The sequence below is a fragment of the Vitis riparia genome, chromosome 6 (assembly GCF_004353265.1).
Source record: "Vitis riparia cultivar Riparia Gloire de Montpellier isolate 1030 chromosome 6, EGFV_Vit.rip_1.0, whole genome shotgun sequence".
Classification (NCBI taxonomy): Eukaryota; Viridiplantae; Streptophyta; class Magnoliopsida; order Vitales; family Vitaceae; genus Vitis; species Vitis riparia.
In genome coordinates, this window is record NC_048436.1 from 3,661,384 (window position 1) to 3,681,180 (window position 19,797).

Here is a 19,797-nt window from a genome sequence, read left to right on the forward strand (position 1 = left end):
CAGTTAGACATAACAAACTTTACAATTTTAAGGGATGGATGTCCAAGTCTGTGATGCCATAGACCTAAAGTATTCAAAGAACTAGAGAATCCTTAACTACAGTACAAGACTCAGGATTATAATGAAAATGGCTAGAAACATGATTCTGAAATGAAAAAGTGGAGGACTCATAAGATGTTGTAGAAGATGGAATTGACAGTGGCTTTGCTGAAGGCAGAAGTGTGAAATCATCAAATACATAAAGTCCATTCTTAACTCTCCCTACCATGAGAATTTCCTTGGAAGCTTGATCTTTGACATAACAGAAGTTAGGAAAAAATTCAAAATACACAGTGTTATCTTTGGGAAATTTAGAGACACTGAGCAAATTTTTGGTAATGGAAGGAACATGAAAAAGAGGATTCAAAGAGAGAAATTTCGAAGTAAATTGAGACTGAAAAGATGATTGTCCAATATGTTTAATGCTTAAACCTGTTCCATTGCCCATCACGATCTTATCTTGCCCAACCAATTCAGTTTTATTCATCAGATTATGAATGTCTGGTGTGATATGATTTGTAGCTCCAAAATCTGGGTACCAGCTAGAGTCATAGGAAAATTTAGAAGTAGTACCAACCATTGTAGTCATTTGTGATGAATCTTGAGCAGAAGAAAATCCATTTTGAAATGAAGATGAGCCTTAGAATGATAGATTCGAATCTGTAGTAACATTGTTGCACCAAATGACCACCATGACCACATAATTAGCATTGAGGTTTATTGAAATTCCAATAATTCTGAGCACCATTGAAGCCTCCACGACCTCTAATATCAGAACCTCTAAATTTTTTAAATCCACGACTACTAGAACCTTATCTACTAGGAAAATTATTGGGACCACGAAAATTGCCTTGAACAAAAGTAGAAAAGCCATTTTCGGAAAAATTATGAGACTTTTTTTTTGTCTCAGATTATTCTGGCTTTGAGTTTCTAAGTTAGCACTCAAATTAGAATCTAAAGCTTTTTTAGCGTTCTCAATGCACTTTTCTTGAGCCAAAAGAATAGACTCTATTTCATCAACAGTATATGAATTTGTGTGTGTGGTAACAACAATAATCAAAGTGTCATACTTTGAGGATAATCCTTCAAAAATTGCGTCAGTATGATCTAAAATAGAGATAGAATAGCTAACCAATAATAGACTATCTACAATGCTTTTGATTCGCAAGAGATAATCATTCATGGATGATGAATCTTTCTGAGAGCTCTTGAGTTGCTTCTTAAACTGATCAATCTTGGTACAAGTTTGAGTAACAAATAAAACCTCCAATTTCTCCCAAATCTGAAAAGAAGTTACACATCCAACCATTCTCGTTAAAAGCCCTTCAGACATTGATGAAAGGAGCCAAGAGACTAGTAATTGGTCATGTTGTTCCCAATCAGAGAAATCTTGATTGATTTTACCACTTGTTTCATTTGTGGAAGAAAGAAATTTTGGAGGTGCGGTATCGATTCCATTTATGAACTTTGAGAGCTTGTAACCCTTGATTGCAACTTCCATTTGTTGACAACAAATCAGAAAATTATTACGATCAAGTTTTATGGAAATTGAGTGATTGAAGGAAATCAAAACAAATTAGGATGAGAACGAAGAAGTGAGGGTGAGGGAATCAGCCATGGATGAATGTTCTGATACCATGTAAAGAAAGTAACAGAGATAAGAAAGGAAGGTAACAAAAACTAAGAAAGTAAAGTGATTTTCTGTTTTATTTTTCTTTCCTTCTTTATTCTATTATTTATAGAGTAATATATATAGTAGACCTACCTAACAAATTCTCTAACAATTCATTTAACAATAATAGAAGAAAACCAAATAGCATATGACACGTGTATATCTTATAACTATATGAAACTATCTCTTAACACTGGGAAATAAGAGATGATAATTTCATGTACTCTCTAAGACTATCGGATGAATTTTTTGATGTGACCATGTGTACAATGGAAAGTGAGTAGAGACATCGGGTTGAGGAATCAAAGAATCTTGTTCAAGAACTATGATCATTAGGTGTATGGGTACCCCATAGAAAATCGTTGTTTGTCTGTAGTTACAATCACATTAGTTTTGTCGAAACACTAAACAAGATTAGGGAGGAAAATAACACGACTATTTGAAAAACTAGGGTTATAATGCTACAAGAAGTACACAACAACAAAGTTGCAAATGGTTAAGAACTAAGTACAGAAGATGAAGAAGAAATTCTCTTTTTGTCGTAATGCAAATCAGACTTTGAAATATTTGATGAGGAGTAGTAACATGTTAACCCAAGACAGTATGCAATGAGTTCTTTAATTTAAAATGCATTTGAATGATCTTGGAAGACTTACCCTTGGGTTTCCTATTTAATATTGTATTTCAAATTTTGGGATAATTATGGTAACTAATTAACCAAATGGCTTCGAAATTATGATAAACTTTGTTTTTCTCCTCAAATTGCAAACAAGACATGCATAGTGTTGTACGTAGATGTGACATTTTTTCAATCTTACCACCAACATTGATAAGATTCACATATCGCATGTGTTAGGAAATCAAATATATTCATTTTGAAAACCATATAGGATAGCATAATACAATGACATAGATTAGGTGAAATAGATTTTGGTGTGAAAAAAAATAAAAACTATATTTTACAATTGACTAAGAGTGATTGATGGTTCACTGCAGTAATACTATTCATTTCAAATCTAAATTCAAAATTACATATTTACCAACCATGCATATCTTAATTCAAACCTATATATATAGTATTGCAAGTAGGCCCTCATGCCAATCTTGCAAATAGGTCCTCCGACCAATCTTCAAAGTCTATAAATAATATAACCTTCAACACCATTGCTCGGTTCTATGCACCGTCTAAGCAACCTTGATTTGTAATGTCGATCAAGCATCTTATTCAAGTATTTTTATGCAAAGAAGTCAATATTTGACATTTTCATTTAAATTTGTGTGCCAATATTTTTAACAAACATGGAAGAAAGACCCATAGATAGATGTTGCTTTGTTTTCATCACTATTAACAATACAGTTGTATGTGTGCTTACAAGAAATCAGATATAGGAAATGAAGACAAGTTCTATGTTGTTTTTGTTGGGAGGAGACTAGGTGTGTACACATCTTAGCTTGAATGCCAAACTTAAGTTATTGATTACAAGAGTAACATTTACAAATCATACAAGAGGTTAAACAACTTATTGGGTAATCGAAGGATGATGAAGTAATCAAGAGGACTGAAGATCACAAAACAAATTTCCTTGTTCATTTTCTATTTGGATGTGTTGTAACATTCACAATCACGTTTGTTATTTAGAAGTTGTTTTAGTTATGTTTGAGTCTAGTATGAGTATGTCATGCTTTGCATGTGCTCTTATTTTTCATTAAAATTAGAAGCTAAATATTGTCATTCAAAAGTTATATTATGTTTCTTCCAAGCAATGGTACTAGTATGCTATAGATTTCTCACAAAAAAATTGTGGAAGATTTAAATAGCATGGTTAATCCTCTTTCATAAGAGATGAAAATGTGTAAAGAAAGAACATTACTAAAACTACAAAAAAAAAAAAAAATGTAATTAGAAATTTTGGATGTTGAAATTTAAAAATATGAGTTGAGTGAGTTTTTCAGAATCCCTTGAAATGTTTTAAGAAATGTAGTATTTTATATAGTTAGTACATTTGTCTTGTACACTTAGTGTAAATACTTTATACAATAGCACAAATTCCATAAACGTGGAAGTGAATGTGTGCATTTGGGTAGGTTAACCATGTTTCCATTTAATTGGTTTAGAAAAAGAGGATAAATTTATCCCAAATTTTATTCTCCAATTATCATTAGTGGGGTAGGTAATTGAATGAACATGTACGAGGTCAATAAATTGCATGAGATGAGTATATGATCAAGCAATATATGTGAGGAATGTCCCTCATTCTTGGCAAAGGGAAATAAACGAGTAAGTTTTTTAGAATTCCTTTAAATGCATCAAGAAATGTAATATTGTATACCCTTTGTACAATTAGTACAATTGTCTTATATACTTAGTGTAAATACCTTATACACTAGAGAAAATTCCATACAAATATTAGTGAATGTGTGTCTATAAGTGGGTTAACCATGTTTTCAATGTTTTGGTTCAAAAAAATAAGGAAAAATTGAATCCAAATTTTGTTCCCCAATGATCATTGGTGGGGTAAGCGTTCAAATATCAATATGCAAGTGTAATAAAGTGCATGAGATGAGTGTGTGATATAGGAGTGTGTGGTATGAGAGTGTGTAGCCCTCAGGTTACAAGAAAAAAAAAAAAACATCGTTCATAAATTGATTAAAATACTACATAAAGGGCAACCTTGTACGTTCTTTGTATAATTAGCACATTGACCTTGTACATTTAGTGTAACACTCTTGTATAGTGGTGGAAATCTCATACACATGCATAAATTATGTATTTATATAGGTGTGTATACCATGTTTCCAATGATATGATTCAGAAAAGAGTAGAAGACTTAGGAACAAAGGGTGTGAACCATGTTTTCAATGGTTTGTTACGGTGAATCTAAACGCACTCCCCAATCATCTTTACTATGGTAGGTAGTCCAAATACCATGTTCAAGTGTACAAACATTCACAAGAGGAGTATCTCACAAAGGAATGTGGGTAAGGAAATTGTGTAATCCTTGGGTGAGGGAAATAAGTTAGAGAGTGGTTCAAAATATTTTCAAATCCTTTGTACACCCTTTGTATAGTTAGTGCATTGTCCTTGTATAATTAGTGCAACACTTTTGTACAATATCATAAGTTCCATACACCTCCTATTGAAACATTGTCCATAACCGTGTTAACTATGCCTTCATTTGTTTGCTTGAGAAAAGGGCAAAAAACCATCAATTGCAAGGAAAGAAAAGTTTTGAACAATGATTCTATAAGAAATCATTCAACAATAGTGTTCCACCAATACTATTAAGCAACTTATCATTAATTTTAAAATTTAAATGATAAATCTAAACCGTAATCTTATAAAACCCATAGAAAATAAAATTGAAACCGTAAATGCAAATAATTTCTCTTTACTAGAAAGATTATCTAATACTAGAGATTCATCAACAAACAAAACATCCACACCTATCAACACTCTCTCCCATCTAAGAATTGTGCCGATGGAGAAAAAATTGGGAGAGGTGATTAAGGGAAAGAAAAACATTGATACTAGTCAAATGAAATTGTTGAAGTTCTATGGAACGTGTTATTTTTGGGAAGTTGAGTGGTTGTAGCTAAGGTTAATTGCCCAAAGAAAGAAAGAAATAAAATAGGCATCAACATCAAATAAACTGATTACTACTAAAAAACCACACATTTTAGATACTAATTTCATGAGTTTCACACTTTTTGAGTAGTAATTATGCCTAATATGCCCAAGTAATACATTGCTACCCTTGCAAGAGATACTAATAGTTCTTTGTTGAGTTTTGAAGATATTTTAAGGTGATTTTTGAAGCATGGAGTGACAAATGGAAAATGGAATGGAGGAGGGTACATAATGTGGATGAAGAGGAAGATGAAATGCACTTGGACCAAGCTTTGGAGCTTAATTGAAGGTAATGGAAATGGATTAAAAATGAAGAAATGGGAGAAATTACAAAGAGGAGTCGGAAAAGCATGTTTTTCAATTTTGCATGACCATGCGAAATTTTTGCATAGTCATGTGAAATGAAACAGAGTAGGCTTGGCTGTAGCACATAAGGGAAATATGAAAAGTGATTTCGCATGACCATGCGAAATTTTCGCACAATCATGCGAAACACTCCAGCAAGACGAAAATGCAGTTGATGGATTTTCTACTTCGCATCATCATGCGAAATTGCTGAGACTCGTGCGAAAATGTATTTTTCTCCAGATTCCTTGATGAAGAAGCATCCGGAAGACCTCTAAAATGATGCCAAGTGTCCTTTTGACTTTGGCCTATAAATAGAAACGTGATTGACTCATTTAAAGACTTTTGATACATTTTCTAATTGTAGAACTTTTCAGACTTCTTCTCTCTATATAATTCTCTATTTTTCTTCAGTTTCTCTTATTTTCTCTGTAGCCAAACATGTCTTGTGAGATCAAATCTCCAAGCATGAGTGGCTAAATCTCGTTTTTCTCAGAGGAGGAAGGATCTATAGGCAAGATCTATGGTGAATTAGATAATTGAGCTTGAATTGCAAAGGTAATTCGATCCAATTGATTGATTAATTGAAATTTGGGGATTTTTCTCTTCAAATTGTCTTGGATGATTACTACAATGCAAGCTAGGTAGATTCATCAAATTCTTAATGCTAGATTTGATGAGATTGAATAGTTGCATAGTATGAATAATTGAAAGATAATTTAAGATGAATTGAATATATGATTCAAATTGATCTCTTGGATTAAATTACCTAATTTGAAGAGAAATTAGATCTAGACCTAAAGCTAAATCAAAAATCGGTTTAGATGAAAATTTAGGTTTTCAATCTAACTTGATGAAAATTAGATCTCAACACCTATTTACCATGGAAATTGCTTTTTAGAAAAATCCTAACTCCGAGAATCTCACATCTTATTAATTTTCTTCTCTTTTACACTTCATTTTCATTTCAATTTGAATACATTGCTATCTTGAGATTTTATCATGTAATTTCAAGTAAATTTCACTTGATCACCATCATTTCTTATCATCTCGTTCAAGCCTTAATTATCGAGAATAATCCATCCTTGTGGACGATACCTAAATACCACTATACTATAGTAGTTTGTACTAAAAACTACTTTTTGATCGGGTACAAATTGCTATAAAATAGTGAATTAGGTTATAAATTTTGTTTTGATCCAACAAACGACAAAATTCGAGCGATCATAAACCAATACAAACCGACCAGCCACCTTGTTGTGTTAAAAATAAAGATAATATAAAAGTCTAAGTTGTAGGGTTAGGAACATACCAAGCTTGGTCTTAGTATATGGAAGAATATATAAAGTTGGTGTACCAAACTCATAAGCTCGATTCTTCTATCATTGAGTAATGAAAACTGATTTAAAAGTTGATTGAATTTACTCAATTGCTTTACTCTACTGCCTTTTTCAAAGTTGACAACTAGTCATCCTATTATTCATCTCCTACCATATAGATAATCAATCCTCAAATATAAATGAGTTTCAATCATATGGAGAAATTTCAAAACTAAAAGACTTTTTGGTGATACTTGGATTCCATATGACCATTTGGGAATGCCAAAGGTGAATCCAGAATTGATTTACAATTAACTACCAATTATTTATAACCTTAGTAGTTTTTCCTTTTCTATTTGCATTATTCTGTACAATCATTTAGAGTAACACCTAACTTACAAGTACTGTAGAACTACTAAACATCCAACTTCATTGATTAACACAATACACTATTCTAGCGAATTAATGAACTTGAATATAGTCACGAGTCATCATAGTTAAGGTCTCCATAATGAACATTGTGCTTGGTTGCAAGATAATGATCTCCACCTGGTCCTCTACTACCACATAGATAGAGCTCTAGCATGACCTTTTTCCCTTTCAATTCCTTCAACAATGGTGTCAAGAGTGCCCAAGTGCATCAAGGTTATCACTTCTGATGAACAATCGATGTTCCCCCTCTACAACGTTTAATAGCAACCTCTCATATGCGTTGGGTACTTCTCTTGGATACCTTCACAGTAGAAGAATGTTAACAAATACGGATATGCCAATTGAACCTTAAAACTACAAACCTGGAACAAACACAGTCAATTTTGCACAAACTTGATTCCAAACCCAGAAAAAAGAAAAACCCTAAAACCACTTCAATAGGGAATATACCGACTTCAAACGAACCTAACTCCTAGCCCAGAAGAAACAAAAAACTCAATAAAAAATTGTTTGATTGAAAAAAAAAAAAAAAAACTGCATTCCCACCCTAATCAAATTATTATTCTTTATATTATCATCATCTATTGCGGCTTTGCTATTAAAATAGTCTGCCATTAACGAAAGTTTGGCAAGAAAAATAGAGAATTTCTTATATTTAATCAGATTTATCAGGGGTGTGTTCCAAGTCATAGCTGTTGATGCTGAGCAAACCGGAGTTAGGTCTGCCTAGATTGATTAAAGTCAGACGACCTTCTCTCTTTCTTTGTGCTTCTCGAAGAATCCGTCTAGCACTAATGAAACTGGATGGACTCATTTCCTGCACATAAAGGATGTCCGGACGGGTGGTCCGGGCATGCCTCTCTGAAGCTCAAGTTAGGCAAGAATAGCTTAAACTGCTTTGTGGAAGAGAATGAGCGTTTGAATGCACGCGTACCTTGTTTGTATTTTTTGGAAGGTTTATAGAGGGCTGATGAGACTGCCATTGTAGTGCTAACTAGTGATTAAAATATCATGTATCAGTAGACCTCGACACGATAGATGAGGGAGAAATATCGGTATCTCGATATTTTGGCAATTTATCGTGAATCTCGTTGGTTATATGGAATTTATCAATATTTTACCAATTTATCGCCAATTTATCGTGATATTTTGGTGCGATCAACACTATCAAGGGACGATCAACACGACCTATGCAATCAAATCGAACCCCCGCCAAAAGGTTTGCAAGGCAATTAGCTAGCCATCGGGGCAAGTCTGCCCCTTGTTATATAAGGTACACAAAATATATATATATATATACTCTAATTCAATATATAAACATAATTTTTAAAAAATGTTTTAAAGAACACATTAATTATAATTATTTTATAATTAAATGAAAAATTTTCATCTATTTGAATACCAAAAATATAAAAATTATCATGATAATTTTCTTTATAGTGTTTTTAATATTAGTAATATATTAATTAAGTATTGAAAATTATACATATATTATCATTTATTTTATATCATTTAATACAATTGAATTATATGAATTATAATTTTAATATTAGATATATTTTTAAATTGGACATATTATAATCAACTATCACAGTATTATTATCGAATAATATTTGATATAATTTAATAATAAATGTATACTTATGAAATTCATATATTTTTTTTTATTATCACATACAACATTATTATCAAATATAATAAATTATATCATATATATATATATCAATTACAATTCTATTATACTTCTAATTTTATTTTTAAAAGTTTTTTCTTATATTTTATAATTTATGATCAATTTTAGGTTCACCGATATTTTGTATCAAAATATTCGTCGACATATCTTCAATATATCGATAAAATAGAAGTACCGATATATCCATAATTACCGATATTTTCATCCTTTGTGCTAACTAGGCACTATGATATGCTTTTGTAACGATGATTGTCCTACAGGCGGCTAGGCAATCATCATAGTTAAGGGTGGCTGGCAAGTGCCATCATCTGAAATGCCATGGTCTCGGTCTGTGTAGTTGTTTGTCCTCCCAGCTTGTTGACGTCTGAGATTATATGTAGCTATTAATTGACATGGACTTGTGGACTAAGTAGAATCTCATTTGCTGCTCACATGTTAGGTGTGAATGATCACGTATACCGGAAGGTCTTTAAGACTTGACTGGACAGTCTTTCTCGTTTGGGAGTCCGGACTCCCAATGCCGTCTGGCCCTGTGGGGGACAAGAATCCCCTCACGCTTGGTGCCAGATGGAGCTTGCCTTGGTTCGGATGGTATGATCCGGATGGGTTGTACACTTGTCCTAGACGGCTAAAGTGTCTAGGTTAGAAAGGGACACGTAGAAAGGAGCCCTCACAATAGCCACATATGCACACAGTCTAATATTTTTTTATAATATCTAATATGTCAACTTTAAGGTTATTTTTATCTCTTGCTATTTTACATCATTCCCATAATTATGGGTTATATGAGGGCATTGGGCTAATTTTTAGGCCATCACACTGAAAGCACAATTTTCCCTTTAACTAATGGCATTTGCATAGGAGGGTAATTACTAGTTATTAGTTAAAGTTCAACAGGGGGTTGTGTCCCTATGCCTAGTTGGAATTGGTGAGGTAGGATAATAGGATGATCAAAGTTTTGGGGATGGGGATTTGGTGGTTGCATGGATGGTGGGCTTTCTGGAATATTTGGTCAGATATAAAATGATTGTTTCATGATATCTTATTATCTTTTTGCAAAGTGGTTTTTAAAAAATGTTGAGAGCATTTTTGTTAATTTTTTTAATAACTTGAAAATGACTTAGGAAGGAAAGTGTAAATGTTGTTACTTTACAAAATATAATGTTTTAAAAATCATTTTAATTTGTCAAAAGTGGTGGGAATTGAAGAAGATGAAGAAGGCGGGAAGAATTAGGATGTGGAGATTATAGGTAGGAAGGTTTGATCTCTTTCAAATCATTTTACTTTATAGCTTGAAACATGGTGAAAAACATATATTTAAATACAAGAAAAGAATATAGACATCCATTCACAGTTATGATTGGGCTTCATACTTTTGGTGGAGAAGACTGGCCCACACGGTTAGGGTGGAATGCGATCCAGCTAGTTGTAGGAAAACTGTGTAAATACTTGTGTGTCCACATCCTTTGGGGAATTGAGCGGGGGTTGTTGGCCCATTCAACTCTTTCTCTACCTTTCTATCTTTGTCGCACAAAATTCTTGACTTCTAATGGCATTTTTATATTCTTTGCTCCATGACTATGAGCAGAGCTCTAGCTGCAACCCAAGTTAACTGATTTTCCGGATTGGGCTTCGCTTGGTCCAAGTTAAAGCTGATCTTTAAGTGGGGTTGGGGCTTTACAACTTGGGTCCATTTGTTTGTTGGATTGGGCGTGGGAATAGTCAGTCATAATCAGTTCTGATGAAAGCAGGACATGCATGCAGCTTCCCAAAACTTGCAAGCACATTCACCATTCTTCCTGCATTTGGAAAAAAAACCCTCCGAGAGAAGGAAAAAACCACGAAGAAAGCTTCTTCCATTAATGAGAAATGGGAATATCACTGTTGTTTTTTTCCTGACTGTTTCAAAAGAAAATATTCCATTATTGGAAGTCACATCAGTTGTGACGAAACCATGACAAAAACAATTTAGCAATGATCCTTGTGTGCATTGACAGCTGCTTTGGAGAATAATATGCAGGTATATGAGTTGGCCATGCTTTTGGCATGTTGAGATATATGCGTGTGAGGATGCGGCTTAGAGTGTAAGTGGAGAATTTCTATTTGATAAGAAGCAGGTCGTTGTAAATGATATCAAAGCCCCACCCTTGGCCAGATGTGGAAGCCTGAATGAGTGTTCAGATTGAGCTTCCAATCCCATGCCCTATCCCGTGGAATTTCTTTATTAAAAAAGAATTCATTTGCATATAATGAGATGAATAATACATGAACATTCCAAAGTAAGAAATGAGACTGGTTTCCTATTTCTTACTTTTAAAAGGATTATCAATTGTCACACACAGCTAAAGTTCATAATTAATAACGTCGAAGATAAGAGACACTGCACATCTATCACCCCATTGTCTCAGCAAAGCATAGGAAAGACTGACTTGTGATCAAAAGATTGATGCCTCCATCTTTTGGAAAAAGAGGCCAGAAGGTCCTCTGGAAGCAAAGCCAACATAACAGGGCCTTTGGCACCCACGTCAACAGTAACGAGGCCAGTGTTGCAAGTCATATCGGTTTTGACGGAACCAGGACAAACACAATTTATGAGGAGACTTGGGTTTGATTTGGCAACAATCCTTGTGTGGGCATTCACGGCTGCTTTGGAGATTGTATATGCAGATGTCTGAGTTGGCCAGCCTCTGTCATGTAACCTGTCCTCCTTAACATCATTGAGGAATTCATTCACTATCTCATCTAATCTCTCTACTGAGAGTACATCAACATCATTTAGCTCCATTCTAACCCTTTCATTGGAGACAAACTGATAAAAGAAGGAAGAACTCAACATTAATCTTAAGAGTAATGGAAATGCTAGACATGACTAATGCATTATAAACGTTGAATTTGGTTTTAGAATTTCCCCTTGAAGGTGAAATTACATTTACATACCTCAAGCTTTCCAAGACCTGCAGACACATTCACAATTCTTCCTGAATTTGATAGCAGAAGGCATGGAAGAAGGGCCTCAGTCACTGCTCTGGTACCATAGTAGTTTGTTTTTACACATTCTTCAGCCAACTCATAAGTTTGCGTTAAGACTTTATTCACCAATTCAGCTATATTAGCATTATTCTGCAACAGTGAAACAGTATTGAGTCATTGATTCTATCTGACTCTGTCCTCCTTAAATTTAGAAATGAAACAAAATTATTCATCTCAATATATGGTTGATAGACATTGAGAATGAGCTTAGACTTCCTAGTTATGATTTTTCAAGAGCATGTAATTACATACCTTACTGTCCCCAAGGTTTAAGGTCTTAAGTGCTTCCCAGTCGACAACGGCTCCATTAACCCCTGCATTATTCACCTGCATAAAATTTTGATTTCATATTGCTAATCAATTCAGAATCCCTCTGATTCTCCTAATAATACCAAATGAATGGCAGCTTACCTGATTTTCATTTTCTTGAATTCTTAAATTTGCTTTTATTGTTATTATCATAGTAAAATGAAGTAAGGCAACAAGAAATGTTTCTCTACATGATTAAAATGTTTTTGCTTTGCTTCCTGATTGAGGTATAAAATTTTCAGAGCCCTCTAAGTTGGGTGTCATACTAATCTCAAACTCCTAAATCCCTACGAATTTTTTTTCCATAGCAGAAGGAAAATGAGTGAAAAAATGTTCTTCTGAAAAGGGTTGATTCCTTACTAAAATATCAAGCTTCCCATAATGGGTTACAATGAATTTTGCCAAGGTAGTGATACTCTTGGCATCCATCACATCAAGCCGATGAAAAACTACATTACACAGGCTAGATTCATGAAGCTTTGCCACAGCTTCAAGACCCCTCTTCTCATCTCTAGCTGTTAATACCACCATGACTCCATTAGAAGCTAACTGTCTGCATATCTCTAGTCCAATTCCTTTATTTGCTCCAGTTACAACTGCACATCTGAAAATAAAAAATAAATAGTAATTAAGAATATGCAGATGCATTATTCTCAACAGCTATTAGTTGTGGTTTACAAGTTGTAGCTAAAAAAAAGCCTATATACCTCATTGTTGCTGAATCTGAGATGGTCGAAGCCATCTTCTTTTGAATCAGATGAGGAAAGTCAGGCTCAGCTGAACATTTCTCCAGGTTCTTTGTAAGGCACACCTTGTAAATGGCGATCTCCAGCACATAGCGATTCTCATGCACACCTTGTAAATGGTGATCTCCAGCACATGGTGATTCTCACCCTTCTCCAAAATCAACCAATACAATATTCAATTCACCTTTGAATAGTTATTTGTTCATCAATTTTATATCATTTCTAATTAATTTCACTTGATGATGATTGCTATATAAGCTTAATATAAGATATATTAAAGTTATATATGTTGACAAGATCGATGCCAACTCTAACATCATTTTTTATGGACTTCTTTGGACATGGTCATCTTTATATAGGTATGCACAAAATCTTGGTTTTTATAGGATTTTCACCATGCAATTTGGATATTCCATTTAGGTTTTCACAAGTTTTTCTCTTATTAAAGATTTTTTAGGATAATAATTCAAGTCAAATGCTTAAAATTATCAAATTCAGAAAAAACTAAGATGGTATTTGTTTTTTTGGTTTTTTGTTGAAAGCAATTTGTTTTCAGATTTTAAGTTGTTTGTTTTTCTATCTTTTCATAACTTATTATAAACTTTTTATTAAAAAGACAAAGTCAAAATATATAGTTTTTTCTAAATAAAAAAAAAATAACATATTAGTTTTTATTTACTTTTTAATACTTAATAGAAATAGAATACTACAAAAACAAACAATCTAATATTTAATATTATTAAACATTAAGGTTCTATTTAGAATTAAATAAAAAAAAACAAACATCATCTACGAAGGTATTTGTTTTTTTAACTTTTTATCAAAAGTAACTTGTTTTCAAACTTTAAGTTATTTGTTTTTCTACATTTTCATAACTTATTATAAACTTTTGGTTGAATAGAAAAAATAAAATATTTTGGTTTTTTCTAAATGGAAAAGTAACATGTTGGTTTTTTCTTACTTTTTAATATTTAATAGAAATAACATATTATAAAAACAATCTAATACATAACATTATTAAACATTAAAGTTCTATTTAGAATTAAGTAAAAAAACAAACATTATCTAGGTTTCACCATCTCCCACGACATTTCTTGACCAAAAAACCAAAAATACAAAATAATTAGGATTTATTTCCTAATAGAAAAATGAAAATAATCTGATATCATTTATAGCCATAGCGGGAGTCTGTAATTGACGGCCCTAGTAAACCAGACCCCTTTGTTAGTAGTAAAATTTGTTCGAATTCTTCTGCTGACTAGCCCTATTTCCGCATCTGCAAGTTTCCGGAATACGGGTTCTGGGCCATATAATGTAACCTCAAACATCTGACCTGACCTGACCTGACCCGACCTGACTTGTAAGGATAAAATAGCTAAAAAGTAAAAACTGAATAATTTCCCAACCATGCTAGTCAATGTTGTGAAATCTACATCTCTCGTAAGTAGGCATTATCATCTGTTTAAAATTTACTCATCAAACAAGATACTCCATGGTCATTAAAACTTTAGTATTCCTCAGGACTTGACTGGCTCTTGCTCTACTCCTCACTATATGAAAGGTTATAACATGGTACAAATTAGAATCTATTCACTCAAATCTCCTCATTTTGGTATTAAGTGGAGCCTCCTTATAGGATTGGACCTTCTCAGCAGCTCTGAGCAAGGGTCTTCCCACTGATGATCTCTGTGATCCTCGAGCTTCATGTTTTTCAACCCAACTTTCATCTCCCTCTTCTTTTTTGATCGGTGAATTAGATGGAACCAGTCCACCTTCATGCCAACCAACTGGAAATTTAGCATCTTCTATCTCGAACAAGTCCCCGTTAGGTTCCCTCTGCTGTGATTTGAACCTACAAGATTGCCTCCTCAAACAACGCCTGAGCAAAGGGAATGGAAGACATGTTTTTCACTTTTAGCATTAGTTGAATAGGTGCAAGAAGTTGACAAGAGCATGAGGTGTCAGAATATGTTTGAGGACTAACAATGCAGATATCACATTTTGGCTTTTAAGGATAGGTCGACATTCATTTATTACGGTAAGAGATGGCAAATAAGAAAAAATGCTTCTTTAGGAATGAAAATATTGAATTATGGCATGTCAAAAGGATGTACACATTTCTCAGTCCATGCCGATTTATAAACACATGCATTTTGCTATAATAGTACATGGGTAAACCATCCTTTTAGTTTCAACTGTCTCTTTTTCTTCAACCTGTTGGCATGCAGTAGAAGATCCCATTGCTGCAAAAATGCCGAAAATGCCATATGTTTGTATAAATATTCTATTGAGGTATTGTAGATTCTTGTGACTACATTGACCTCTCGCAGGACGTCTTCTGTTGGGTTTGCAAAGTTTGTTGGCATCATGAGCTTTTGGTAATGATTCACCTACTTTGTCCTCTACTTCCTCAAGCCAGCAGAGAGAAGCAAGTTGTAAGTGATAGAAATGTGGAGAACTGAACAATTTCTAACAAGAGCGGATAACCATTGAAGAAATTAGATGAAATACCTGAATGCCAGTTCAGATTGAGCTTCCAATCCCATTGTTTTTCTCCTGATTGTTCCGAAAGAAAATATTCCATTGTTGGAAGTCATATCAGTGGTAGCGAAACCAGGACAAAAACAATGGACGTAGAAACAGGGATACAATTTAGCAATGATCCTTGTGCGTATTGACAGCTGCCTTGGAGAATAATATGCAGATGTATGAGTTGGCCATGTTTTGGCGTGTTGTGATATACGTGTGAGGATGCGGCGGCTTAAAGTGTAAGTGGACAATTTCTATTTCATAAGAAGCAGGTCATTGTAAATGTGATCGATGCGCCGCCCTTGACCAGATGTGGAAGCCCTGAATGAGTGTTCAGATTGAGCTTCCAATCCCTTGTCCTACCCCGTGGAATTTCTTTATTAAATAAGAACTGGTTGCATATAATGAGATGAATAATACATGAACATTCCAAAGTAAGGGATGAGACTGGTTTCCTACTTCTTACTTTAAAAGGATCATCAATTTCACACAGAGAGCTAAAGTTCATAATTATTACACCGAATACAAGAGAAATTTCACAGCTATCACCCAATTGTCTCAGCAAAGCATAGGAAAACTTCGATAACCTTACAAATACGACCATAGGAAATGCATAAAGCGGAAAACCAACTCGTTCTTATAACTGACTTATGATCAAAAGGTTGATGCCTCCATCTTTTCGAAAAAGAGGCCAGAAGGTCCTCCCTCTGGAAGCAAAGCCAACATAACAGGGCCTTTGGCACCCACTTCAACAGGAAAGAAACCGGTGTTGGAATTTATATCAGTTTTGACGAAACCAGGACAGGCACAATTTATGAGGAGACTTGGGTATGATTTGGCAACAATCCTTGTGTAGGCATTCACGGCTGCTTTGGAGATTGTATATGCAGATGTCTGAGTTGGCCAGCCTCTGTCATGTAACCTGTCCTCCTTAACATCATTGAGGAATTCATTCACTATCTCATCTAATCTTTCTACTGAGAGTACATCAACATCATTTAGCTCCATTCTGACCCTTTCATTGGAGACAAACTGATAAAATAAGGAAGAGCTCAACATTAATCTTATGATTAATGGAAATGGTAGACAGGACTAGTGCATTATAAACTTTGAATTTGGTTTTAGAATTTCCCCTTGAAGGTGCAGTTACATTTACATACCTGAAGGCTTCCAAGACTTGAAGACACATTCACAATTCTTCCTGAATTTGATAGCAGAAGGCATGGAAAAAGGGCCTCAGTCACTCCTTTGGTGCCATAGTAGTTTGTTTTTACACATTCTTCAGCCAACCCATAAGTTTCCTTTGAGGCTTTATTCAGCAATTCAGCTACATTAGTATTATTCTGCAAGAGTGAAACAATATTGATCATGGATTCTATCAGACTCTGTCCTCTTTAAATTTAGAAATGAAACAAAATTATTCATTTCAATATATGGTTGATAGACATTGATAATGAGCTTAGACTTCCTAGTTATGATTTTTCAAGAGCATGTAATAACATACCTTACTATCCTCAAGGTATAAGGTCTTAAATGCTTCCCAGTCGGTAATGGCTCCACTAACCCCTGCATTATTCACCTGCATGAAATTTTGATTTCATATTGCTATAATCAATTCAGAATCCCTCTGATTCTCCTAATATGCCAAAAATGAATGGCAGATTACCTGATTTTCATTTTCTTGAATTCTCAAATTTGCGTTTATTGTTAATATCATAGTAAAATGAAGTAAGGCAACAAGAAATGTTTCTCTACATGATTAAAATGTTTTTGCTTTGCTTCCTGATTGAGGTATAAAATTTTCAGGATCCTCTAAGTTAGGTATCATACTAATCTCAAACTCGCGAAACCCTAAGAATTTTTTTTCCATAGCAGAAGGAAAATGAGTAAAAAAATGTCCTTCCAAAAAGGGTTGATTCCTTACTAAAATATCAAGCTTCCCATAACGGGTCACAATGAATTTTGCCAAGGTAGTGATACTCTTGGCATCCATCACTTCAAGCTGATGAAAAACTACATTAGACAGGCTAGATTCGTGAAGCTTTGCCACAGCTTCAAGACCCCTCTTCTCATCTCTAGCTGTTAATACCACCATGACTCCATTAGAAGCTAACTGTCTGCATATCTCTAGTCCAATTCCTTTACTTGCTCCGGTTACAAGCGCACATCTGAAAACCAAAAATAAATAGTAATTAAGAATAGGCAAGTGCCTTTTTATTCTCAACAGCTATGGGTTGTAGTTTACAACTTGTAGCCCAAAAAAAGTATACACCTCATCGTCGCTGAATCTGAGATGGTTGATGCCATTTTCTTTTGAATCAGATGGGGAATGTTAGGATCAACTGAACAGTTCTCCAGGTTCTTTTTAATGCCCACCTCTTGGAAATGGTGATCTCCAACACAGTAATTCTCACCCTTCTCCAAAGTCAACCAATACAGTATTCATTTCACCTTTATATCAGTGTCTGTCCATCAATTTTATCCTATTTCTGATTCATTTGATTTGGGTAAGCTCTAAAGATTCATTTCACTTGGGTAAGCACTATAGAGATATATTTGAGCTATGAGGGGATACTGGGTGTAAAGAAAGTAACATAGATAAGAAAGGAACGTAACAGAAACTGAGAAAGTAAAGTGATTTTCTATTTTATTTTTCTCTCTTTCTTTATTATGCTGTTTACAGAGTAATATATATAGTAGACCTAACTAACAAATTCTCTAACAATAATAGAAAAAAACCAATGAGCATATGACACGTGTACATCTTGTAACCATATGAAACTATCTCTTAACATTCTCCTTCAAACTTAACGTAGAAAGATTTTCTATTTTGAGTTTATTTCTTAGATTTACAAACTGAGTGCTTGAGATGGCTTTTGTCAAGACATCTGCTACTTGATAAATGGAAGGCACATGTTGGACTGAAACCTTTCTTTGCAAAACCTTTCCCTTGACAAAATATAAATCCAATTCAATGTGTTTTGTCATGGCATGTAATATTGGATTAGCAACAAACATAACAATGCTAAGATTATCACACCAAATAACTGGTGGTGTATTCAAAGTGATTTTAATTTATGAGAGAAGAGATAGTAATCAAGTGATTTCTGCAACCAAACTAGCTAGGCTTTTGTACTTTGTTTTTGTACTTGATTTAAATACAATATATTGTTTCTTTGACTGCCAAGTGACTAAATTTGAACCAAAATATACACCAAATCCTGAAGTTAATCTTCGGTCATTAGGATCAAAGGCCCAATAGACATCACAAAATGCTACAAGATCAAGAGTAGGAGACTTTCTTAAATGTAATCCATGATGAAGAGTTCCTTTTAAGTATCTGAGAATTCTTTTGACTACTTTCCAATGAGATTCTAATGGAGCTTGCATCTATTGACAAACTTTATTAACACTATAGGCAATTTTAGGCCTAGTAACCGTTACATATTGCAAAGCTCCTACAATTGATCTGTACAACTTCACGTCCTGAATTGATTCACTTCCATAGCTTGAAAGTTTTTGTCCACTGGTCATGGGAGTAGAAATAGGATTGGCACCTTGCATTTTGGCTTTGCATAATAGATCAGTTATGTATTTTCCTTGAGAAAAGTGAATACCTTTAGTAGTATGCTTCACTTCAATCCCTAAAAAATAGTTGACTTCTCCAAGATCTTTTAAGGCAAACTCTCTATTTAAACTAGTAATGAGATGCATCACAACTTGTTCACTACTACCAGTGATTAGAATGTCATTTACATACATAAGAATATAGGTAGAATGACTTTTTATCACACGAATGAACAAAGACTGATCTGACTTGGTAGAGATAAATCCAAAGGAATATAGGGTTGCACTTAACTTTTCAAACTAGACCCTTAGTGCTTGTTTTAAGCCATATAAAGCTTTATGTAATTTGCAAACAAGATGAGACTGGTTATGCTGAACAAATTCAGGAGGTTGTTTCATAAAAACTTCATCATGCAACACTCCATTCAAAAAGTCATTGTTAATGTCTAATTGATGAATTAACCAACCTTTAGACAAAGCTATAGTAA

General features: G+C 34.0%; 1 protein-coding gene and 1 pseudogene across 1 annotated transcript; both read right to left on the minus strand.

The window, feature by feature from the left end:
* Positions 1-11,503: 11,503 nt before the first annotated feature.
* LOC117916898 lies at positions 11,504-13,271 on the minus strand (annotated as a pseudogene).
* A 2,906-nt stretch (positions 13,272-16,177) lies between these two features.
* On the minus strand, positions 16,178-18,142 carry LOC117916895 (salutaridine reductase-like). The gene is made up of 5 exons (XM_034833111.1): positions 18,015-18,142; positions 17,667-17,910; positions 17,247-17,321; positions 16,903-17,085; positions 16,178-16,774 (listed from the first exon to the last, which is right to left on the minus strand). The coding sequence occupies exons 1-5, from the start codon at positions 18,047-18,049 to the stop codon at positions 16,397-16,399; spliced, it is 915 nt and encodes a 304-aa protein (XP_034689002.1). The 5' UTR covers positions 18,050-18,142; the 3' UTR covers positions 16,178-16,396.
* Positions 18,143-19,797: the final 1,655 nt, after the last annotated feature.